Source organism: Gracilinanus agilis, chromosome 1 (assembly GCF_016433145.1).
Source record: "Gracilinanus agilis isolate LMUSP501 chromosome 1, AgileGrace, whole genome shotgun sequence".
In the NCBI taxonomy this organism is placed as follows: Eukaryota; Metazoa; Chordata; class Mammalia; order Didelphimorphia; family Didelphidae; genus Gracilinanus; species Gracilinanus agilis.
In genome coordinates, this window is record NC_058130.1 from 312207127 (window position 1) to 312233364 (window position 26238).

At 36.1% G+C, this 26238-nt stretch overlaps 1 protein-coding gene across 1 annotated transcript; it reads right to left on the reverse strand.

Annotated features, from left to right (window-relative positions):
• Positions 1 to 6780: 6780 nt before the first annotated feature.
• On the reverse strand, positions 6781 to 21678 carry RFESD (Rieske Fe-S domain containing). The gene is made up of 4 exons (XM_044657647.1): positions 21637 to 21678; positions 10587 to 10769; positions 10462 to 10496; positions 6781 to 7287 (listed from the first exon to the last, which is right to left on the reverse strand). The coding sequence occupies exons 2-4, from the start codon at positions 10762 to 10764 to the stop codon at positions 6988 to 6990; spliced, it is 513 nt and encodes a 170-aa protein (XP_044513582.1). The 5' UTR covers positions 10765 to 10769; positions 21637 to 21678; the 3' UTR covers positions 6781 to 6987.
• Positions 21679 to 26238: the final 4560 nt, after the last annotated feature.

Here is a 26238-nt window from a genome sequence, read left to right on the forward strand (position 1 = left end):
CCCCTCTGTTTCACCCCCCAAAGTGAGCACTTCCTCCCTCCTCTCTCTAGGGCTCACAGGCAGCTTGAAGTTGCAGTTTGGGCTCCCAAATTTGAAAACCTTCACCAAAGTTGTCTATAGCAACTCTCACATTCTCTATAATCTTTCAGAGAGCACTAACAATGGTTCAACAGTAAGTAACAGCCCAGAGACCTGAGATATATCCTGGGTTCAGGTGACTTGGAACTCATCAAGGGCACTTAGCTGTTTTCTTTTATCTCCTTGTTTATTTCAGGTTTCAACTTCTTATGTTTTTGTTCTTTTTCCAGTCCAAAGATCATTAACTTTGACAGTGAAAACAGACACTAGAACTGGACAGTTCTGACCTCCTTCTGCCATCTGTTATCATGGCCCCAGCGCACTAGAACACTGGTCCTATCTTTGTACTTCCTCTTTTCTCAATTTAGATAAAGCAAAATAAAACAAATACTGTTTTGATATTTTCCAGCCTCAGCTCTTTCTGAGCTTCAGTTTTCCAAACTATATTCTTAAAGGACCATGCCGTAATTTTCCATCGATCCTCTGCTACCTGCCCTTGCTTCTGTTTTCTGTACATCTTTTATTTTACTTTTAAGAAATTTATATATTTTCTTTTTTACATGACCTTCATTTCTCAATATATCTCTTCACCTCACTATATCATCTAATAAAGAAAATCTAATCATCTAGTAAAGAAAAAAGACTTAGCAAAAGCAATTAACATATCAACCAAGAGTGACATTATATTCAGTGTTTCATACTCATAGTTCCCTGCCTCTGCAAAGAGAGGAGGTACATTCTCATATCTCCTCTTTGGGACTAAGTTTGGTTATTATAATTACTCATCATTTAGTTTATATTTTTTGTTGTTGCTGTTCTATTTACATTGTTGCAATTGTATAGGTTTTCCTGGTTTTGTTTAACTCATTCTATATGCCTTATTCTCTATAGTCACATTTGTAATTTCTTACAGTGTACTAATATTTCATCATATTCATGTACCATTTTTTTCAACCAGTTAATGTTAAAAGGCATATGCTTTGTTTCAAGTTCCCTTAGGTATGTCTTTTAATTATTTATTTTAAATTTAAATTTGTTCATTACATTAAAATATTCAGGTAACTACCTCCTTACTTTACCCCTTCCTGCATTCGAGAAGCCATCATTTGGGTGCGGGTGGAATACATATATAAAACTATTTCTTGCTCTTTTCTATTTATTGGTTCTTTCTCTGGAAGTGGACATACACAAATGACTCTTCAGACAATAATTCTGTTGTTGTATATAATGTTCTTTTGGTTTTGCTCATTTCACTCTCTATAATTTTATGTAGGTCTTTCCATTAAAAAAATTAACCAGCTTGTCATTTCTTATGGTGCAAAAGTATTCCACAATCATATGCCATAACTTGTTCAGTCATTCCTCAATCGATGGGCATCCCTTCAACTTTGTCTTTGCCACTACAAAGAGAGCTGATAGAAATATTTTAGAACATATAGGTTCTTTCCCTTTTTCCTTGATCACTTTAGGAAATAAACTTAATAGTGGTATTGCTGGGTCAAAATGTAAATGCAGTTTTATAATTCTTTGGGCATAATTCCAGATTGCTCTTTAAAATAGTTGGTACGTCTTTAAGAAAAATCTAAGCTGACAGATGAATTCCCCATAAATACATATCAGTCTCTAGATAATTCCTTCATCTATTCACTCCTCATGACCTATTCCTCCATGCCCCTATTCCCCCCAAAGAGAGTCATGTGAGCTTGCCATCGAAAGCACCCTCTCCATGTTCTTTTGAAATCTCCTTGATTGACCATAGACTCCTGCTTTCCTCTACCACTTATTCTTCTTCCACATTGAGACCACCAGACCTTTGACTCCTCAGTTTTCTCCCAGGTCAACTCCCTTACACATGTCCTGTTTCCTCCATCTTCATCCCTTGGTGAACCAAATCAGCTCTATACTGTTTTATGTTCCTTGCGCTCTATCATATTGCCAGTTATAACCGGCCATGACTTAGCCTTAGGTAACTCCCACCACCTGCCACTTTTATTTCCACATACATGCTCCTGAAAGTAGGTGGAGAAAATCACATTATTCTGACTGAGTCCACTAAATTTATGTTAACTTCAATTGCTGCTAGGCAATCCTTCTATACTCCCCTTAATAATTTAGTTTTCCACTCTCCGTAGCAGCTCTTCCAAAAATTTTCAACCTTCTGCAAATCTCCCATTGCCTATCTTTTCCCTTTCCTGTCAGCTGAAAACCTTGTCCTACATTTTATTTTTAAAAATTGAAGCAATTCGCAGAGCCTTCTTTTCTTTCTACTACTCAGGTGACTTCTGCCATTTTTCTCCTCTTTCACCTCTGTCTCACAAGAAGAGTTAGCCTTATTCCTTACCAAGGTCAATCCTACCAGCTGTACTAGTGATCCCATTCCATCCCAACCACTCAAACAGTTTGCCTCTTCTGTCATCCTACTCATCTCCTATCTTTAATCTTTGTGTCTACTAGCTATTTCTTTACTGCCTACAAACATACCATCTCTCTTCCATCATCAAAAAACCTTCATTTGATCCTTTCATCTCTGCTATTGTCATATATTTCTTCTGCCCTTCATCGCAAATCCTTGAGGATGCTGTCTACAACAGGTACCTCTACTCCTTTCTTAACTCCTTAAAAATCTAGCTTCTGCCATCACCAGTCCATTGAAACTACTCTCTTCAAAATTATCAATGATCTCTTATCAAATTCAATGACCTTTTCTCAAGTCTTCATTCTTGACTTCTCTGAAGCCTTTGACCTCTATTGATCACCAATCTCTGTTTTGGGGACGCCACTCTTACCTTTTCTCCTGCCTTATCAGACTATTCCTTCTTACTCTCCTGTATTGGATCCTCATCCAGGTCATGCCATTTAATCATAAGAATCTCACAGGGCTTTATTCTATGATCTCTTTCTTCTTCCTCCTCTTATACTACTTTGCTTGGTGATCCCATTGGTTCTAAAGGATTTAATTACCATCTCTAAGCTGATAATTCTCAAATCTAACTATTGTAAGGGTGAAAAAGAGGTTTTATGGGTTCAATATATTAAAGATGGTCGCCAGAGGATTGAACTATTATCAATCCTCAATTAAGAATAATCTCAAATCAAAATGGACTTTTATGGAACTTTATTTACATGAGAAAAGAAAGAGGAAGTATGGAAATAAGAATCTATCCCATTGATTAGTCCAGATAGATCTTAATCCTCAGCCTAGGGTTAAAGGGCCTGAGGCCAGGAGGTGAATGGAGTAAACTTCATTCAGAGTCTATAAAAAGAAGTTTCTTAATAGAAGTTCAGGAAGATTCAGTCTTTGAACTCACCACATGGAACAGTCTCTGTCACGAACCAGCTAAGCTCCCTCAGGTCCCCTTCACCAAATCAGAAGCAGCCTCACTCACTCAACTCCCTCTTTTAAAAGGGGTCACGTATGCAGCACTTCCAGTGCCTTCCCCTAGCCTGCGTGTCCAATCACAATAGACACTCTCATAGAAAGCATAGGGGGTGGTAGGTTGATTCTCATTCATTACTCTAGCACACATGGGTTAGGACCTCCCAGAATTGGAAGGTGCTCTCATCTCTGGTGATTAAATCTAAAGATGGGCAGTGTAGACTTAATCTAATTATCACACTATCCTGCCCTAACTTCTCTAGAGAACTGTAATCTTGCATCTCCTAATTGCCTTTCAAATATCTCAGACTGGAACTCATTACTTTTGTCCCTAAACCTTCCCTGCTTCTAATTTCTCTATTACCATAAAGGACAACACCAGTCTCCCAGGCTTAAGACCTATGAGTCATTCCCAACTCCTATTTCTAATCTCTCATATCCAGTCTGTTGCCGAATTCTGTCAGTTTCACCTTTACAATATCTCAGGAACATACCTCCTTCTCTCCTCTGATATTATTATCATCCTGATGCAGATCCTTATCACCTCACACATGGGACTACTGAAATAACCTGCTCGTGTGCCAGCCTGCTTCAAGTTTCTCCCCACTCTAATCCAAGAAAGAATCGGAGTCTGAATGTAGATGGAAACATGTATTTCATTTTCTTTCTCTTTTTTTTTTCCATTTGAGAATTCTTCCACAAAACAATTAATAGGGAAAAAAAGTTTTAAATGATTACACATGAAGAATCTATATCGGATTGCTTGTTGTCTCAGGGAGGAGAGAGTGAGGAAAGGGAGGTCAAAAGAAGGGAGAGAATTTAGAACTCAAACTAATGGTAAAACAAATGCTAAAAAGTGTTAAATGTTAAAATGAAAGTTAAAAATGGTTTTTAGATATAAAGGGGGGGAAATATTATTAAAAAATAAAGAAATGTGAGTTTCCTATCAGTCTAGCACTGTCTTCCTCAACAGAATTTTAGGCTTTTAAATTCTATAATACTCTTTCTCTGAAGCCTCTAAAATTTACTCTTAAAATTAGATGCATATTAGATAATGCCTGGCTTTCTACTGCACAATTTTGAGTGTTAAAGTGGTTTACCCATACTCACTTAACCCTTATTTTGAATACTTCTACTTCAACTACCAACTCTTCCTTGTTGGTCAGAATCAGATCCAGAAAAACAGTTCTCTTATTTTCTTCCCCTTTCAAACGATGAAATCATAATCAAGGTAAACTAAAAATATCAGTTGCTCTGCTTTTAGCAGGTGAGCTTCAGCAGACATTGAAGTTCCTGATCCCTCCTATATAATCCCTCCATGCTAGGCTTATAGTTTTTCCCCCCAAACTCATCATTTATGTTCTCCTGTCTTCATATCTGCTACATTTTTTAGAAATAAGTTTTTACTGATGTTGGGGTCTTTTTATCATCAAAATTTCCTACACCATCCCTCCCTTCCCTCTCCCAAGAGTTATCCCACTGAACAAATGATATTTTTATTCAACTGCCCCAAAAAAGGAAAAGTAGAAAAGTCAGCAACTGATCAATACTTCAAAAATGTATGAAAATATGCAAAATATGTCACACCTGTGAATCTCTCACTTCTGTAAAAGCACAGAGTATGGGTGTCTTCTCATACCTCTTCTTCTTTTTTTTAAACCCTTCCCTTCCCTCTTAGAACCAATACTTTGGTTCTAAGGCAGAAGAGTAGTAAGTGCTAGGCAATTGGTTCTAAGGCAGAAGAGTAGTAAGTGCTAGGCAATGGGGTTAAGTGACTTGCCCAGGATCACACAGCTAGGAAGTGTCTGAGGTTGGATTTAAACCTAGAACCTCCAATCTCTAGGCCTGGCTCTCAATCCATTGAGCCACCCCAGCTGCCCCTATATCTCTTCTTTGAAGCCATGCTTGTTCATTGTAATTTTGCAACATTTACTTTTTTTTTTTTTTTGGTGCTTCTTTCCATTTAAAATATTGTAGTCACTGTGTATACCATTTTCTTGGCTCTGCTTACTTCACTCTGCATCGACTTTTGTAGATTTTCCCATGCTTTTCTGTATTCACTATTTGTCATTTCTTACAGAAAAATAACATTCCATTATATTCATGTACCACAATTTGTTTGTTTCCCAAATAACATATCTCCTTTGTTTCTAATTCTTTGCTATAATAAAAAGGAATGCTATAAATATTTTGGTGCATGGGAGAACTTTTTTCTCATCTTAGTATTTTGTTTTATGCTGAATACAAGAAAGAAAAGTTACATTTCTAGACAGAAGTGGACTTAACATATAAAACAATATGTATACTTATATAGAAAAATGTAGGTTTCAAACAATATTTGGCACACAAGTAAATCATCTCTTCTCCAAAATCTACATAAAAGATCCCCAGCAGGGAAAGTTAGCCCAGCAATAGTGAAAAACAATATAGCTTTGCCCATTATGAAAAAACAAAAAACTGAAGTAACAAAAATTGGGGGCCAATGTGGTCTGCATTACTATTCTATGATAGTTGTAAATATAAAATGCAGTTTTTATAGGCTTTTTGTGGGGATTTTTTATTTACAAAACCTCCTTTCATCATTGATGGGATGATCATATGTATAGTGATGTACTACTTTTTTTGATAGGATAATTAATATGTAGCTAAGAAAGGGCAGGGCAGATCCATTAAGATATGCAGCTTATTTATCAACAATCATTTGCAATTTAACCAATAGGAAAGATTCCAGGTGTGTCCCTTAGAATGACTTAGGGCAGAGTGTTCCAAATTATAATATGCATTTGCCTAGGGAGGCATGAGATCCTTTTGGTGGGGTCAGTAATGATTAAAATTATTAGGTATTTTCATGAGCTGCTCCCTCATAAATACATACACTATTTTCCCCCAACAAAAACAAAATTCTAATCAAAGTTAACAAACAGAGAATTTGCTCCAACTGACTACTAATCAGGTCATATCCTCAAAAACACAGGCATTCAATGACTGTTGGCCAAATTCCCTGGAATTGTAGCTTTAACAATATTTAGACAGCTGTAATAATGTTTTGGACAGAATCCAAATTTGAACTCTAGTCCCCTAGATCTGGAATCAGAAGATTTGAGTTCAAATTCTGACTCTTGTTACTTAATACTTGTGTGACCCTGAACCAGTCATACAATTTCCTTAAGCCTCAGTTTTGTTATTCTATAAAATAACAGGATTAGAGTAGATAATCACTAAAGTCCCTTCCAACTCTAAATCCTATAATCATATGATTTACACTGTGTGTGGAGCTTATAGTCATGTTTTTTTTAATTTTGTTTTTGTTTTTAAACAAGGGCATGTCAATGAGTATTCTGATAGGAAAAACGTATCATAGATTTTGTTCCATACTACAATCCTGTCTATGCTTCTCCAAGTTATCATTTTGTTGTTGTTTTTAAAAAAAAAGGATACATTCATACCAGGCCAATTCTATTTATTGCCTTTTGTGTAGAATTTCCTAAAAATACTTTCTTTCCACATATACGAAAATTTTTTTTTCATTATTGTCATGTATTTTTAAAATCAGGAACTTTCTTCAGAGTAGAAGGTCTTTTAATTACTTTAAACTGTCCAGTGGCATAGAAATCAGAATCACACTTTAAACCTGAAGTCTTGTTAAGTGTTACATAAATATACCCATTTTTCACAGTTACAGTATGAATCCTTTGCTTTATTCCTTTGGAACACCATTTGGGTACTGCTGATGGATCCTTAGGGTTTATAGATTGATATAGTCCTTCCCCTGTTGTCAAAGTAATTTTGTATTTATGCCAAGGGCAAACAATACATGCCTGTCCGTCAAAATCCTGGGGAAGAAAATGGTTAAGCAGATTAAACATTTTGAAATCCAAAATTCTCACATTAAACATAAATTTTTTTTAATAATTTTTATTTTATTTTCCTTTCTTTTTTTGCTTGGCAGATATTTGTTTTCTCTCTTCCCACAAACCCTTAACTGGAAAAAAAAAAAAAAGGAACCAAAACTCTTGTAGCGATTATGAATAGTGAAGGAAAACAAAACTTTACATTAGTAATGTCCAAAAATGTATATTTCAATCGTACCTTGAGTTTTATCACTTCTTTGACATGAGGTAGACAGAAAGGCAACAAGATTTAAAAATAAGAACTATATTAATTTGCATTTACTAAATGCCTACTCCCTGGCAAGCACTGTACTAGGTGCTGAAGATACAATCACTAACATAACAGTTCCTGCCCCCAAGCTGACTGATTTTTTTTTTTTGCAGACCCTTTTCTTTTTTCAGTCCCAAATTCTCCCCCTTTGCTTATCCTCTTCTTCCACCCAATGAAAAGGCAAGAAAGACAAAATGTATTACAAATATAACATTAGCTATGCCCGCCCTCCCCCCAAAAGGAAGACAAATGGAAAAATATGCTTTAAACTGTACTCTGTCCATTAGTTCTCTATCTGGAGATAGCATGTTACATCATGAGTATTTTGGAACTGAAGTGGGTCATTATGTTTACCAGAGTTACTAAGTCTTTCAAATTTGATTAAATTTTCAATATTGCTCTTATCGTATAAATTTTTCTTCTGGTTCTGTTCACTTTACTTTGCATAAGTTCAGTTCTTTCTAGGTTTTTCTGAAACTCTTTTGTTATAGCACAGCAGTATTCTATCACATTCATATAACTCATTCAGGGATTCCCCAATTGATAAGCATTTCATTTTCCAATCCTTTGCCATGACAAAAAGAGCTCCTATAAATATTTTTGCATATATGGGTCCTTTTCCTTTTCTTTGATTTCTTTGAGGTATAGCCCTAAAAGCAGTATTGCTTTATCAGAGGGTATATGTGTATGTATGTGTGTGTGTGTGGGTATGTGTGTATATATATATTATATATACGTGTGTGTGTGTATGTGCGTGTGTGCACGCGTGTATAGTTGAATAACCTTTTGGGTATAGTTCCAAATTGCTTTCCAGAAAGGTTAGACACAGCTCCATCAACATGGCATTGGGTGTATCTGTTTTTCCATATCCCATCCAATATCTGTCATTTTCCATTTTTTGTCATCTTAGCCATTCTGGTGTATGTGAGGTGGTATCTCAGAGTGGTTTTAATTAGCATTTCTCTAATATGGATTTAGAGAATTTTTTTAACACGGCTAATGTTAGCTTTTATTTCTTCCTCTGAAAATTACCTATTCATATCCTCTGACCATTTATCAGTTGGGGAACAGCCTATATTCTATTGGGGATCTAATTTGTGTGAGGCTTTGGAGTTATGAGAAACCTAGGTTTGAATCCTGCCTCTGACAACTTTACTAGATTTGTGACCATGGACAAGTCCTTTACTCTCTATGAGCCTTGATTTCTTCACCTAAAAAATTAATAATAGTACCTACCTCACAGTAGCATTGAATCGGAAAATGTATATAAAATGCTTTGTAAATCTTAGGACACTATTATTATTAATAAAACCATACAAAAATTACTACAATCAAACTATATTTTAAAAGTTCTTGACAACTGATCACTCATACGAAATGTAAATGACAAAATGACAAAAGAAACAAATATATCAAACCATGTACCTGGAATCTAGAGTATATAGTAGATGTTCAATACATGCTTATTGAATGAACTGAAATGTCACTGAGGCAGCTAGATGGAACAATGGATAGAATGTTGGGCCTGGAGTCAGGAAAGACCTGATTTCATATTCAACCCTAGATGTTGTCAGAAGGGCTAAGTTGTGTGACCCTGAGGAAATCACTTAACCTCTCTCTGCCTCAGTTCTCTCAATTGTAAAATGAGGATAATAATATACCTCAAAATATTTTTATGAGAATCAAATGAGATATTTGAAAAGCTCTCAGCACAATACCTGGCACAAAGTAAATACTTTCTAAATGTTTGTTCCTTTTCTTTCTCTTCATATTACAAAATTCAAAATGAAATTCATAGATTTTTTTATTCCCAGTTCCACTATAGAGCCAATATGTAACACTAAGTTATTTAACCTTTTTTTATCCCAGGAGTTTGAAATATCTCTGTTGGATAAATATCATTTACCTATTAAAGATAATTTCAAAACATTATATTTGTAAAGTACAGTAAAGTGTTTAATACTTATAAAGCAAAAAAAAAAAGTCTTTAGATAAAATGCTCTATTTCCTTTCAACTCCAGATAGTTAAAAGAATGAAAATGACTTCAACCTGCTACTGGAATTATGACTCTACTTTCTAGTTCTAATGTAGGTTAAGACAAGAAACAAAGTGGAAGGGGCCAGGTAATAGAAGAACTTATAATTTCTGGGACCCTTATGGGACAGCACTTAAAAGAGAAAGGTAATAGCTCTGGAAGAGTGGGAGAAAACTCTGTAAGTGGGGCACGATGTTATATTTGGATTTAACATGACCTCAGTCTTAATATGAATATCAATTAGTATGCCTTCCAAATTTTTATCCACCTGGTCTAATAGTCACCATCAACCTAGGGAATAAATTCTGGATGAAACTTCTGAATTTTCCATTCATCAAAATGCCCTAATATCTAGTAATCTCTTAATAATACGCAATGACTAAGGTCATACCTTAGGCCAGATATGAACTAGATAGATACAAAGTTCAGAAAGAGAAAGGGCATGTAAATTTAGGCTGAAACCTTGCATGAGTAGGAAAGGCAATTAATGCTGTCCATTTTTTGTTTGGAGGAGGGAGGAACAAGCAAAAATTGAAAAGGCAAAATAACAAAGCTTGATAGTTTTTTAACTTTTCTGTAATTGAATCTTAACAATATGGCTTATGTATTTTGTAATATGAATTTGGAAATATTCATACCAATATTTATATATAAAATAAATTACATTCTAAAGTAAAATATAATTTTTATGCTCTCCACTAGTTTTGAATGCCAAAAATTTAATAAAATATTAAATAATAAAAATATTGAGAAATGAACTAGAAAAACAATTATCTGAGTTTGTTGAAAATTAGTTTAGTTTGTACTTACCTCTATCTCTCCCAAATGTAAAGGTCCTCCTGAATCTGAAATATAAGTGAATACAACATCTGGTTAACAAAAACAGTTTCAGAATAACCATATAACCACAAGGAGAACATATTCAAAAATCTTACGGTAACATCGAATATCCATAGCATGATATTCTCCTTTGTGATAGAAAATGACAATTTCTCTCTCATGGACTATAGCTGTCATTCTTTGAGATTTTTTAATGTCTTCTTCTCTGCCAACATAGACAGGAGAATCATCTTCTGTTGTCTCAGGATCCTGTGTAGAGTTTTGCAAATCCATGTTTGCTGAATAAAATAAATGGAAAAAGGCACTAAATTAACAACTAAAAAAATGGTATTTCTTAGTTTAGGATCTTAATCAATACAGAATTAATTATATTGTATAAAAAAACTTAGATTTCTTCCAGATAAATAAAAGACTTTATATAAAATTCTTGTAAGACACTAAAATCTTTACTGGATCTTAAAAAGTATAGATATTTTATTTTTAACTAAGATAATCATTTGTTAAGAAGGAGGACACTGAAAAAGAATAAATAAAGATCTTCAATGGAGGAATAATTTGCAGGATAGAGAGGCTTGACGTGAATTACAATTGACAGGCATGTGGTACAGCGGGTAGAGCAATGGGCTTGTACTCAGGAGGACTCATCTTCATAAACCCAAATCTGGCCCTAGCCACTTAACTGTGTGACCTTGGGCAAGTCATTTAATCATGTTTGCTTCAGTTTCTCATCTGTAAAATGAGCTGAGAGAAGGAAATGGCAAACCATACTCCAATATCTTTGCCTAGAAAACCCCAAATGGGATTACAGGGTCAGACATGCCAGAAAGCAACTAAATAACTACAAGTGAATTGTAGTCAATTGTGGACATGACTGACACTCCAAAACACACCCAGGAAGGATATGTGAATTTATAGTAATATTGAAATTATCTTCTCAATATTAAGCCAAACATTAGAGATTTATAAAAATATGTAAAATAATGCCACTCTTTATTCATAGAAAATGTGTTAACATATAGTGGGCTGATTATTGTTATTTTAAATGAATGAATACTTTAAAATGTTACCAGTTTTTATTTAAAATACAGTAAATATTGATAGATTTGCCCATATTAACAAGAACTCTCTAGGGTTCTTGATAATTAAAAAAAAATTTATGCAGCCCCTCCTTCCCCTTCCCACACTATAGAAGGCATCATCTGGAAAAATATATAGCATATATTTTTCATATTATCATTTCTCAGTTCATTCTCTGGAGGTGACCATTTGTTATTCTTCAAATATTAAGTCTATAGCTGTATATAATGTTTTCTTGGTTCTATTCATTTCAATCCTCATTATCTCATGTATAATTGGAATTTGGGAGATGCCATTTAAAAGTATATATATATTTTTTCTATGGACACATGGGGACTATCAAACTACATTTCCTGTGGTCCAACGGGTTTCCGGTTTCCGGTTCTTTGGGCGTGGGGACGCCTGTGTCCCCACGCATAGGACAGTTTAAATGGGAGGAGATCTGAAAGTAAGGCCTCTTGACCTTCCTGAGGGCTGGATAGAAGATGGGCTCCAGTGGTAAATATAAAAGATAGGCGTGGTCTTATATATATTTTACCAGCATGGCCATGCCTTTAATTAAACTACTAATTTCTATATTTATATCAGTCTTTATCATTTTTAATCGTAACACTCATGTAGTTCTATCCAAGTTTTTTAAAAATTTACTCTATTCATCCTTTTTATGGTGTAGTAGTAGTCCATCACAATCATATGTCAAAATTTGTTTAGCCATTCCCCAACTGGAGGACATTCCCTCAATTTCCAGTTTTTTGCCACTACAAAGAGAGCTGATAAACATATTTTGGAACATATAGGTTCTATGCCTTTCCCCCTGATTTCCTTGGGAAACAGGCCCAGTCATGATATTGCTGGGGCTAAGGACACATACAAGCTTATAGCAATCTGAGCATAATTCCAAATTAATCTCCAAAATGGTTGGATCAGTTCACAGTTCCATATCCCCTCCAACACTTGTCATTTTGCTTTGTTATTTTAGCTGATCTGATGGGTGTAAGGTGATATCAGAATTGTTTTGGTTTTCATTTCCTAAATGAGTTAGAGCATTTTTTCATATACCTATATATGGTTTTGATTTTTTTCATCTGAAATTGTCCATATCTTTTGCCCATTTATCATTTGGGGGATGGCTCTTATTCCCATAAGTTTGACAAAGTTTTCTTATGTGTTTTCGATATGCAATCTCTATTTGAGAGACTATGAAAATTTTTTTCTCAATTTTATGCTTTCTAATCTTGGCAAATTTTATTTTATTTTTTTTTAAACATTTATTAATAATCGTTTTTAACATGGTTACCTGATTTTGGCAAATTTTATTTTATTTGTACAAAAACTTTGGTTTAATGTACTCAAAATTATCCATTTTATATATCACAATGCTCCATCTCCTTTACTCATAAATTCTTTCCTATCTATAAATCTGATAGGTAATATGTTCCTTGTTCTACTAATCTGCTTATGATATCTCCTTTTATGTCTAGTTCATGTGTCCCTTTTGATTTTATCTTAGTGAATGGTGTAAGACTGTTGGCAAACCTATGGCACACATGCTAGAGGGGCTGCTCCCTTCCTCCTCTCTATGCATGCTCGAGGACATTTCTCTCATCATCTGCCCCTCTGTCCAGCAGCCCAATGGGAGTGCTTCTTCCCTTCCCTGTCTGGAGTTAGGTAGAGGCTCCCATGCGGTATGAGGATTGCAGTTTGGGCACTCAGTCTCTAAAAGGTTCACCATCACTGGACTGTAAGATATTTGTCTATACCTAGTTTCTGCCAAACTACATTGCATTTACCGCAGCAATTTTTACCAAATAGTGATTTATCTCAATATCCCAGATCAGTGATGGCAAACTAATGGCACAGATGCCAAAGATGGCCAGCCCCCAGCTTGTTACTAGAAGGCAGAGGGACTCAAGTGGAGCTTCTCCTCTTCCCCTCTCCACTGTGTCTGACATTTTTTCACATCCCCCATCCTTCTGCCCAGGAGCCAATGGGAGTGCACAAGGGGGTAAGGTGGGCAACTCACAAGGAAAAGAGCTGGAGGGGAGCAGAGACCTTAAGCCACTCGCCTTTTCTTCTCTACACTCACTGAGGACATTTTTCACTTCACCCACCTCCACCCAGCAGCCCAATGGGAGTGCTTCCTCCCTCCCCTATGTGGGACAGGGTGTGCTTGGCATTTGGTGGGGGTAGGGACATGTCACACAGTCTGGTGGGGTGGAGTGAGGTGAGGGCAGGGCCTGGTACTCCATCTCTAAAAAGTTTGCCATCACTGGTCTAGAGCTATATTTTTGTCAAATACAAGATTACTATAATCTTCTCTTACTGTTTGTTATATGCCTGTTTGTTCTATTTCACTGATCTACCTTTCTATTTCTTAGCTATCCAGATAGTTTTGATAATTACTGCTTTCTAATAGTTTAAAATCTGGTAATGCTTGACCTCCTTCCTTTATCTTTTCATCATTAATTCTTTTGCTATAAACATAAGTAGGTAGGGTTTAGGTAGGGTTGTCATTTTATTTATATTGGTTCTGCTCATCCATGAACAAATAATATTTCTCCAATTATTTAGACCTGACTTTAAGTAAAAAGTGTTTTATAATTAGGTTTGTGTAGTTCCTGGGTTTGTTTTGGCAGGTATACTACCAGGCATTTTATTCAATCTGTGGTAATTTTAAATGGGGTATCTCTATTCTTGCAGGGCTTTATTAGTAATATAAAAAATGCTGATGATTTAAGTGAGTTTTATATCCTGCTACTTTACTAAAATTACTGATAGTTTCAACTAACTTTTTAGTTGAATTTCTAGGATTTTCCACATATACCATTATATCATCTGCAAAAAGAGATAGTTTTATCATCTCTTTGCCAATTCTGATTCCTTTGATTCCTATTTTCCTCTTATTGCTAGCATTTCTAATATTATGTTAAATAATATTGATGATAATGGACATCCTCTTTTTGCTCCTGATCTTATTGGAAAAGTTTTAGTTTATCCCCATTACAAATAATGGTTTTAAATAGATGACTCCTAACATTTTAAGAAAAACTCCATTTATAAGTCCTTAATAACTTTTAAGAGGGTAAAGAAGTCTTAAGACCAAAAGGTTTAAGGACACTATTCTAGAACATAACCTTTGGCAGGGAGGAATTGAGGGCTGATAATGCTCACAGTTGTTACAACACCAATTAGAACTTTTTCTTTTAAATAAAGAACTAGCTAGAGAAGAAGAAAAGAAAGACACAAGAAGCCTTGAATTCAAGGTATGATAGAAGTAAAATGTAGAGTTTTAAAAATAATTATAAAGGTATTTAGTTGTAATTTTTCTAACCAATACTTTTATTAAAACATTGTTATAAGAACAAAGTCTTTTACTTACTAGCAATGTGATCTTGGGCAAATTATTCTCAGGATCTGTTCCCTTTTTAAAAAGAGGAGGTTTCAATAGTTGTCTATTTTCTTCTAGTTCTAAATTTATGATCCTCTAACTTTAAATCAACAATGCGAAGCAACAAAACTCCAGACAAAAAGAAAGGTCAATATTAGTACCATGTCATCAGAGTTAAAGGACATGTCTTTCTGTTAATAATAAATAAATTTTAGGGAATGTGCTTTTCAAGGAGGTAAGAAATGTTTTGATGTTTGTTGGGAAGTATTTGTTTAAAACTGTATTAATATTTTTATAATAAAAGTTGCTGTGGCCAAAATTTTCATCAACTGTTGGCCAGCCTTCTGGTGATAAACCTTTCCAAGCTTATAATTGTATGAAAAACACAAAATCCATTACTGGGTCTGTACTCAAAAGTATTTCCAAATTAATACAACTTTCTACTGCCCCCAATTGGCTTTTTGTCAATGCTGCCTAGCAAACATTGGTTTTTGCTTTCTCTCTCTTCTATTTCCCTCTTATCTCTAACTACCGTAGTTTTCTTTTAGAAGGTGCAACACCTATAGTTAGAAGATTTTTAGAGGTATTAAGCCAATTATGTTGAATGATCAATTGGGGAGACTAGTCTCCCCAAATGATCATAGGGAGATTGTGAAGACAGGATTAATTCTCTGCCCATTTTTAGATTTAATCACTTATCTTTAAGTATGGGGAGGTCTGTGAGCCCCGTGGGAGATAGTGGGTGGTGAATCAGAATTGACTAACTGCCCCTTGGGCAGTCCTAAGCAAAGCTATAGCTGTAATTGGTCCATGTAAAGTGGAAGAATGGTATAGGAAGTGACAAAAGGAAGGATCTTTAAAAGTGGCGAGAACTTTTTGTGACCAGCTTTTTCACCTTCGAACTTGGCCCTGGAGGAGCTCTTTTTCCTTTTGTAAATAAAACTACCATAAAAAGTCATTCTGACTTGAGTAATAATTTCAGTGACCACATTTTATACATTTAGTCCAACATCTCTTTTTTAAAACGGTGGGAAAAGTATGTATAAATCACTGGCATATACTATTGAACTTAGTTGACTTGTTGGTTAGTTTGCAAAATTGCTTATTTACTTTTTATTTTTTGTTACAAGATGCCTTAGTAGTGTGTAAGGAATAGTAGTAGGTAGGGGAAAGTGTAGAGATATATAAAGAAATTAAAGTGATATAAAAAATAAATTTTAGACCAGATTCATGATTTTATTAGTATAAGAGAGCTTTCAGTGAGCAAAATCCTACCTAATATTCAGAACCTGCTCTGCAGTTTAGAGAATCTTTTTTTGTTTGTTTAAATCCTTACCTTCTGCCTTAAAACCAATACTAAGACAGAAGAGAGTAGTAAGGGCTAGGCAGTGGGGTTTAAGTGACTCACCCAAACTCACACAGCTAGGAAGTGTCAGGCCAGATTTGAACCTAAGATCTCCAGTCTTTAGGCCTGGCTCTCAATCCATTGAGCTACCCAGCTGCCCCCCCAATTCTGAGAATCTTAGAGAGCCCCTGAGGACATGGAAAGATAGAGTGACATGCCCAGACTCAAACAACTTTTTATGTCAGAAGCACGGTTTGAATCAATATCTCTAACTAGAAGTCAGACTTGTTCTCTTTCCATGTGCCATGCTGAAAATAAGACATTGATAAAAATTTTAATGTTTAGATACAAATTTCTTTTCTGTATCATGTTTGATACATACTGTATAGAAGTATATAAAACAAAGCAACAACCTCCAAGTACTATAACCAGTTGGTTAATGGGATTATGAATTCTTAAAATACCTAAAGCAGTGATGGTGAACCTTTTAGAGACTAATGCCCAAACTGCATCCTCATGGAAGACAGGGGCAGAAGGAAGCACTTTCATTGGGCTGTTGGGCAGAGGATCAGGTAATGTGAAAAAATGTCCTCAGGCACGGTAGAGAAGGGGAAGGGTGCAGCCTCCTTTAGCATACATGCCATAAGTTCACCAACACAGACCTAGAGTATTCTTTCCACTACTGAAGTCACCTTTTTATAACTAGTTTATTTATACAGGAAAATCGACAGGTATGACACTCTTAAGTTGTGATGACAAGTCTGTCAAAAAAGTTTTAATTTTTGTCTCATGTTTTCAGATTAAATGTGGATTTCAATTTTTCATATTTCTCCCTATTAAGATAAATGAAAATAAATTTGTTGTTTAGCCATTTCAGGTTCTTTGTAATCCCATGTGGGGTCTTCTTGGCAAAGATATTGGAATAGTTCGTCATTTCCTTCTCTAGCCCATTTTATAGATGAAAAGCCTGAAGCAAACAGGGTTAAGTGACTTGCCTAAGATCTCAGGGCTATTATATATTTAAGGTCAGATTTGAACTGAGGAAGATGAGTCTTTCTGACTCCAGGCACTATACTCTATTCTCCACCACCTAACTGCCCGGGGTAAACTATTTCTTTTAAAAATAAAGACTTTTTTCTACTAAAATATATATATATATAAATCCAATGCATCCTTTAAAATGATTTTTATAAAAAAGAAATTACTAAATTAGAAATTTTGTAAATTCCTGAAAATATTGGAAAAGTTTGCTTCTAAAATAAGAGTTAGGCAAGAAGAAAAAGGAAAAGGAAAGAAAGGGTCCCACAACATTTTTACTTTCTTTTCAATCATAGCCCTGAAATGCTGGCTGGAGGATCAAGGATCTACACTTGCTAGAAATCGGACTCATACTCTAGACTAGGGGTTGGCAAGATATGGCTCTCCAGCCATATCTGGCTCTTTCTGCAGGAGCCATAAGGTCAATTTTTTTTCAGGTGCTGTTACAGGAGCACTCACTGTGAACACTGTACGGCTCTCACAAAATTACATTTTAAAAAATGTGGCGTTTATGGCTCTCAAGGCCAAAAAGGTTGCCGACCGCTGGCCTAGAGCTCCTGTAAACAGTGCGCGCTCCTGTAACACTGTAACAGCACCTGAAAAAAAATTGACTTTATGGCTCCTGCAGAAAGAGCCATACGTTGTTGACCCCTGCTCTAGAGGATCAAGGGCAAACCTCAATAAAAATTCACATAGTATATGTCGGCCATGGGGGGGGAGGGGGGTTAAGGGGAAAGTAGGAGCATGAATCATGTAACCATGTTAAAAATGAATATTAATAAATGTTTAAAAAAATTCACATAGTAGAGTATCTTACTTCTTTTCACAGTAAAAAGCACTACAAAGTCAAATTATTTCACAAAGAAATATCTAGGTGTTTAAAAAGTATACATAGTATCTTGAGCTAAGGTTCAAATCCTTGGAGGACATTTAGTCCAATCTTCTCCATTTTACAAATAAAGTCAGATTTAAAGAGGTAAAGATCACACAGGAAATAAACAGCAAAGTCAGAATTTAAATTTGGCTACTCTTTAAAAATCCAGGTCTCATCATTCCACTACCATCAGTCACCTGGGGTGGGGGTTAGGGGGAGGGGGGGAGGGGGAGCAGGGTGAGAATGATTAATTGGGAGGAGTCGAATCAAGTTTCTAAATTTAAAATGTCTTTTCTGGAGATTAAATATATTTGTTTAGACAAAGACAGTGTCTAGAGGGGAATCTCAAAGGGAAAGCAGGGAGGGGATAAACTGTTTCAAAGAATATTCTGTCTATAATACCAATATGGTTGAAGACTTTGGAAAATTCAGTTAAAACTGGGCATTGAGTGAAAGGGAACAAGACAGTTCTAGAATTCATTTTTTAGATTTCAAAAAAGTTGAAGAACTGCCAGAACCATAAAAATAATGAAAAGCACAAGATGTGTGATAACATCAAAATTACAATAATTAACTCCAAAAGGAAGTTAAAAATAAAATACACTTTTTTCCAAGTCACAGGAAATAAGAGTTAGCAAATTCGCAGGAATCTAAGAACAGTTTCAACTTCCTTCAAGGTTAGTAGAAATGAAGTGGAGCTTCTTTTGCAAGAGATAAGAACAGAAGGCTGTAGACAGAATGATAGAGGCTTAAGTTACTGTATTTACTCCTTTTCACACTATAAAATACTTTTCATTATAATTGATTTCTTTGTATGCATCATAAATGCCATGCTACATTTAGTGACCACAATTAAAACCATATCTTATTGAAAAGTTTTGACCATCTTTACCCATTTAGAATATTGTAAACAAGCCCCAATCCAATTACTGTCATTTTAATGCATTATTCATATTTCCCCACACATTTTTAATCTAAATTCCATATTATAACACAATCTTAACTGAAAAAGTGACAAATTAAATTAATTCATTCAATTGTACTGAGAAGAAAAATATTTCAGAATTCTATATTCTGAACTCCCTTAAAAACTCCCTTATTTCTTTTCTATAACTCCCTTGAAAAAAAAAGAAAATTTTCTGCTTTCCTTAACTTTGAGTGGCCATACTGTACATAATAAATAACTAATTCCAATGGTTTCAACCTATATTAGGGCAAATATAATTATAAAACACTAAACTCAATTAAGTCTATTAAATTCTATTTAAGCATTTGTGAGTATCTCACAAAAAGGAGCCAAAGAAGGCATGATAAAAGCAGAAAAACCAAAATTACTTACTGGTTACTCCACAGTACACAGGACTAATTAGTTCAAACTGTAGGTACTCTACCCACACAAAATATCAGAACTTCACTTTAAGTTGGCCACACCCTTGCCTTCAGCTTCAGTTACAAACTTTTTTTCCTCTTAAAAAGTCCTCTGTTATTTCTCAGTATACCAATCCTCAATTTATAATAAAAGGAGAGAGGAGACACATTTCCCATATACCCTTTTCAACAAATTCCTCAAAAACACCAAATAAAATGAGCATGTCTGTGTATACTATGAAATGGTTTTAGTGAATTATATATGAAGCTGCAAATCTTCATTATATACAGCTTTCATTTCAAATATATAATGAATTCAAAGTCACTTGCAAGGCTGTCCCGCTTTATCTGATTCCCTCTTTACTATAGGCTCCTATCATTATTTTATTGATCATCTAGACTGTACTTGAAAATCACTATCATGTGTCTCCTGAGTTCTCTTCAGCAGGATAAACATTCTTCATTCATTCATTGGCTCTCCACATGATATGAACTTAAGGCCCCTTCATCATCCTAGTTACCCTGTACAGTCTTCAGCTTATCAAAGTCTTACCTAAACTATGCCTTTCTCTCCCAAATAAACATACCTCAGATAGCATTTATATAAAGGCAAAGCAAAATGTCACCATCATTCTGTTTCTAGAAGCTAAGCTTAGATCCACCCAAGATCTCACTAGTTTTTGGTTTCAGTTGTCTAAAACCCTAGAATTTTTTTTTATAACAGCTGTCCAACTAACCATGTTCCATCTTGTACTTATGAATTTGACTTTTTTTTAAGTGCAAGACTTCACATTCACTTCTCCTAACTTCATTTTATTAAATTCAGCACAAGGCTCTAATATGCCAAGATCTTTTGGTATCCTGGCTCATCCATTGTGTTAGTTATCCCTCCTGACTTTGGGCAAACTTGTTGAGCTGATGATCTGACATACATATGTATTTAACATGACTATAAACCATAAACAGAATATTGATGCAAGATTTTTTTTGTCCAAAGCTGTACTTTGTTAGGTATTGATGGCTAGTCATCTTAAATATTTTATATATAGACATATGTACATGTGTGTATAATGATCTATATATTGTGTTATATGTGCATATATGTACAAAGTAAACTATGAATCCAGTTACCTAAGAATGAATGTGTATATACTGATTTAGGTAAAGTTATATATATGTATCTATATACACATATGAACATAGGAATAATATATGTCTATATATGGTAAGTAAATTTGAGTCACAGCCAGTCACCCAAAATAAGAATGTGTATATATTGGTTCAGTTATATATATGTGTGTGTATAGAAATGTATTTTTAATATTAACATATAAACACATACATGTAAAAAGAGCTTGTCTGTACTTTCCAGGGGACAGTAGTTGTCAGAGAAGGAATCTCGCTCACTTTCTGGATCAAATGGCAAATGGAAATTGAGAAAGATCACCTTTAAACTCTTGGGTTCAAAACCTAATTCTGCCATATGACCCAATGCGTCTTGGTTTCTTCCTCGGGAAAAGGAAGGAATTATATTTTACTGTTCCTAAACTATGCCCCAGGTTAACCACTATGCCGGGAGACCACCATCCGAGGGACTATGACGAAACAAGGCCAAGAATAAGACCAAAGGCGGTGCATTAAATACAGGAACTTGGGCCTTGGCACTCCACAGGGCAGCCCACCGGATTTGCGAAGTACCGAGAAATACTTCCCCTATACATACACCGTCAAGGAGACAAAGGATTCGTCCCTCCCAGGCATCTAAGGGTCCCCCATAAGCTCTGCGAGCCAAGGGAGCATGCACCGACCGGGAGAAGAAACCAGTGCCCCCCAACCCTCGGGTTCCAACCGCCAGTCAGCGACCCCGCCGGAAGTAGGAAACAGTTCAGCCTCCCAGAGAGTCCTGCCCCTCCCCAACCCCCCCCCCCCCCCGGGTGCCCGCGCCCGAGATGACAGTGTGTACAAAACCCGCGCATGTAGCCTACTCCTCTTCCCCTTCCCCGCCCCCGAACCTCAGCCCAGGAAAAGGGAAGCAGCGCCACGCACAGAACTAACCCCGCAAGCTTAGGGGTCCACGAACATAGAGGCCTTCGGGCGTTCCCTTTTCCGTAGGGGCGGAGTGACATCGCGCACGTGACCATACGTATGGATCCAGTGCAGGCGCGGTCGGAGGGGAGGGCGAGCTATTAATTTATGGACGCTTCGCCCCTCCCTTCCCTGCGGTCGCCTCCGTTTTGAGTGCTCTTTGGCGCCAGGTTGGATAGTGTGACTGGTCTAGGGTCTTAGGTTCGAATGTTGCCTCAGACCCTTAAATGTGTTGCTTGCAAATTACTTAGTCTCTGCTGCTTCATCTGTAAAATAGGATGATGATAGCACCTGCCTCTCAAGGTGGTTATAAGGACCTTATGAGATATCTACAAAGCTGTTTGAAAACCTTAAAAGTGCCATGTGAACCCTGGCTATTAATAATATAATTCTCACTCCTCGGTCTTGGTTATCACTGAACCAATGATGAACCGACTTGTGTCCTCACCTCCACCTCTTGTTCAGCTTAAGGACCACCTTCAAGAAGCCTTTACTAATTTTCCCATTTGTTAATGCCCAGCACTTCACTCCCTATATATCTCCTGTACTTAAAAAAAATTTTTTTTAAATTTAGAATATTTTTTCCATGGTTACATGATTTATGATCCCCCCCCCACCTCACACTCTTTCCTACCCGCTCCCAAAGCTGTCAAGCAGTTCCACTGAGTTATTCAAGTATCATTGTTCAAAACCTATTTCCATGTTATTCATATTTGCAATAGAGCCATCCTTTAACATCAAAACCCTAATCATATCCCCATTGAAGTATTGTTGTGTGCAGATGCAAAGTATGGAATCCCTGCAAAGGTACAGGGAGAGCCTCACCCAGAATTCCCACCAATTAACTGTCTTTAACCCTTCTCAACTGCCCCTCACCCAAAGTTCTCCGGGGGGTACCCACAGTTCTTTCTCTGGATATGGATAGCGTTCTTTCTCATAAATTCCTCTGGATTATCCAGTCATTGCATTGCTGCTACTAGAAAAGTCTATTACATTCGATTGTGCCATGATGTATCAGTCTCTGTGTACAATGTTCTTTTGGCTCTGCTCCTTTCACTGTGTCAATTCCTGGAGGTCATTCCAGTTTACATGGAATTCCTCCAGTTGGTCATTCTTTTAAGCACAATAGTATTCCATCACCATCAGATACCATATTTTGTTTAACTATTCCCCAATTGAGGGACACACCCTCATTTTCCAATATTTTGCCACCACAAACAGCACAGCTACAAATATTTTTGTACAAGTCTTTCTCTTATTATCTCTTTGGGGTACAAATCCAGCAGTGGTGTGGCTGGGTTAAAGGGCAGGCATTCATTTTAAGCCCTTTGGCCATAGTTCCAAATTGCCCTCCATAATGGTTGGAGCAATTCACAACTCCAACGGCAGTGTATTAGTGTCCCCAATTTTGCCACATCCCCTTCAACATTTATCACTTTCCTTTGCTGTCATATTGGCCAAGCTGCTAGGTGTAAGGTTCTCCCCTACTTATTTATCCATGAACATTTCTCCACATGTTGATAGATCCAAAAAGGACCTTAATAAATACTTGTTGCTGATAGGCTAACTGGATTTGGAATTAAAAGGCTAGCTCTGATGTTTATTATCTGTAAGACCTGGTGAAAGTAAATGCAAGTCTCTGCCTAATTTGTAAAAGGCCTCCATGGGGTTAGATATTTTAGGCCTTTTCTACCTTCAAATGCTATGATCTTATGACCTCAACCAGCTAGAGGATCACCTTACAATTCCACAAGAAGTTCAGCTTCTTATTAACAAGTTTAGTTATTTCCATGGGGACTACCAATCATTTGTTATTTTTCCTCCACTCATTTAGAAAAAATACAATTAGTATGGCCTCCATCCATGTATTCTGAATGGCTAGTCTTGTAAAAGACATTTTTATATACTTAAGCTTGGCTCTTTCAGTGCATTGTTAGTTGTTTAACAAAGTTATTATTTCACTTTTCATATCAATCCAAGAAAAGTTAAACTAATTCTCAAGATATTCCTGGTTGGGGGACAGCTGGGTAGCTCAGAGGATTGAGAGCCAGACCTAGAGATGGGAGGTCCTAGGTTCAAATCTGACCTCAGACACTTCCCAGCTGTGTGACCCTGGCCAAGGGTGTGTGACCCCATCGCCTACCTTTACCACTCTTCTGCCTTGGAGCCAATACACAATATTGACTCCAAGATGAAAGGTAAGGGTTAAAAAAAAAAAAAAAAAAAGATATTCCTGGTTCCTTGTATTTTCCCCTAAATTAGACAATGAAACTCACTTCTACTCTAACAGAGTTTTGCTGCAAAGAGAAGTTAATTGGATTCTCAAATCTTATTATCAACCAATCATCAGACACAAAGTAAGCAACTGAAGTGCCAAGGTCATTGTGCTGAGTGAGGTGCCAGGACATGAGTCCTGTCTTCAAGGTGTTTATTATCTACTTGGGCAAACAGAATTATAAAGATAATTTAAATTTATTCCCATAATATTTTAAAAAGCAAATACTTAGCCATTACCATATTATAATAATTCTGATAAGAAAATTCCATTTTGAATGAAGAAAAAAATAATGCATGATAAATGAAATAAAACACATGTAATTATCTAATAATCATCATCACAGCATATGAGAACAAGAATAATATCCTTGTAAAAAGTAAAGTTACTTCTTGAATAAAAATTGAGCCAAATAGTTATGTTTTGCTAAAATAGTAGGGTTTAAAAAATAAAATCAAATAGTAAAACAAACAAAAAAGAAGTTATCCTTCATATATTTTGATTTTGATTACTTTCTTCCTCTGGTGATATGCTCAACATACATGTCTCTGCTCTACTTAATTATAATTTACACCATTAATTTTTTTTTCTTTTTAAATTAAAACCTTTACCTTCGACCTTAGAATCAATACTGTTTATTGACTCTAAGGCAGAACTAGGCAATGGGGTTAAATGACTTGTCCAGGATCACATAGCTAAGAAATGTCTGAAGCCAGATTTAACCTGACCCCAAGACTTCTCATTTCTTCTCTCTATCCACCGAGCCACCTAGCTGTTACCTACACCATTAATTTTCTTATTTGATTTGTGCATTTTGTAGCCACTAAAACTATCACCACATGTAGCCTTTCTTTTAAAAGAAAGACAACACCTAATTCCCAACTCAGGAACACATGATAAATTGCATTCTTTCATTGCTTTGGGAAAAGTTCCAATTAAACCTAAGTAACTTTCAAAACTAAAAAAAAACAACACAAAAAACAGTGTGTTTAAGGGATAAAGAAGGTATGGCCAATTATAGAGGAGAAAGCCAGGGTTGTTGGTAAGGGTAAGTGGGGAGATCACTGACTCAAATAAATCTCCTGCCATTCTTGCAGTGGGGTAGAAGCCCTTTTAGGCCCCAGCATTTTTATTTCATTCTCCAGATAGCATTATAAGTGTTCCAGTCAGTGAGTGAATTATGTGGGCTCACATCCTTCCTTTTATCCTGGTCCCTGATGCAAAGATGGTCTTTCCCCTTTCATCATAGGTTGGTTACTTGAGAGTCACAATCTTATCTCCAAGGCTAACTAATGGGAATGTGCAATTTACAAATGCAATTATCCTAATTATTCAAGTGAAGTTTAAGCAATCAAAAGAAGGAGTGGAATTTAACCAATCAAAACAAGAATTGTTTCAGTCCTATCTAGCTGAAATTTTACAGCCTTTTTAACCAGTCAAATGAGGAGAAGGTTATCTAGTGCTCTTTCCAGGAAAACAAAACTCGGTTTGTTTATCTCTTGGAGAGATGTACTTCTCAGAGAGGAATCCAGTCTATCTCTATTCTCCACAAGGGGAACAGTGAGAAGGAGAAACCAGTGGTGGCTGGAGCACAGTATAAATGACTCAGCATAAGGCCAGGTGGAAAGTCAGGTGGGTGGGGTAGCTCAAATATTCTTTCTAAGAAAGGGTACAGCCAGGAATGGGGGAAGGGGACTGAACTTATAGTGTAGAAGAACAGATTACAAGGAATGTGGTGATAGGGGATGAGTCAACTCATAGAAGAGATCATTGAAAGAGTATCCCACATTTATCATTTGGGAATGGAATAGAAAAGCATTTATTAAACCCTTATATATTGTGGAATGATCAGCTGTGAAAGACTTAACTACTCTCAGCAAGACAATGATCCAGGACAGTTCTGAAGGACTTAGGACAAAGAATGTTATCCACCTCCAGAGAAAGAACTATTGAAGTTGGAATGTAGAGCAAAGCATACTATTTTTCACTTTAGTTTTTTTTTGTTTTTTTTTTATTTTGGGGTTTTGGTTTTATATGAGTATTCTTTTACAAAAATGAATACTATGGAGGGGGCAGCTGGGTAGCTCAGTGGAGTGAGAGTCAGGCCTAGAGACAGGAGGTCCTAGGTTCAAACCCGGCCTCAGCCACTTCCCAGCTGTGTGACCCTGGGCAAGTCACTTGACCCCCATTGCCCACCCTTACCAATCTTCCACCTATGAGACAATACACCGAAGTACAAGGGTTTAAAAAAAAATGAATACTATGGAAATATGTTTTGCATGATAATACATGTACAG

Bases quoted from the DNA above. Each gene is read 5' to 3' on its own strand.
- RFESD (XM_044657647.1), bottom strand. From the start codon at position 10,764: ATGGATTTGCAAAACTCTACACAGGATCCTGAGACAACAGAAGATGAT. The intron at 10,497-10,586 runs GTAAGATTTTTG...CTTATATTTCAG, and splicing joins TATGGATATTCGATGTTACC to ATTCAGGAGGACCTTTACAT. The intron at 7,288-10,461 runs GTAAGTACAAAC...TTTCTTCCCCAG, and splicing joins TACATTTGGGAGAGATAGAG to GATTTTGACGGACAGGCATG.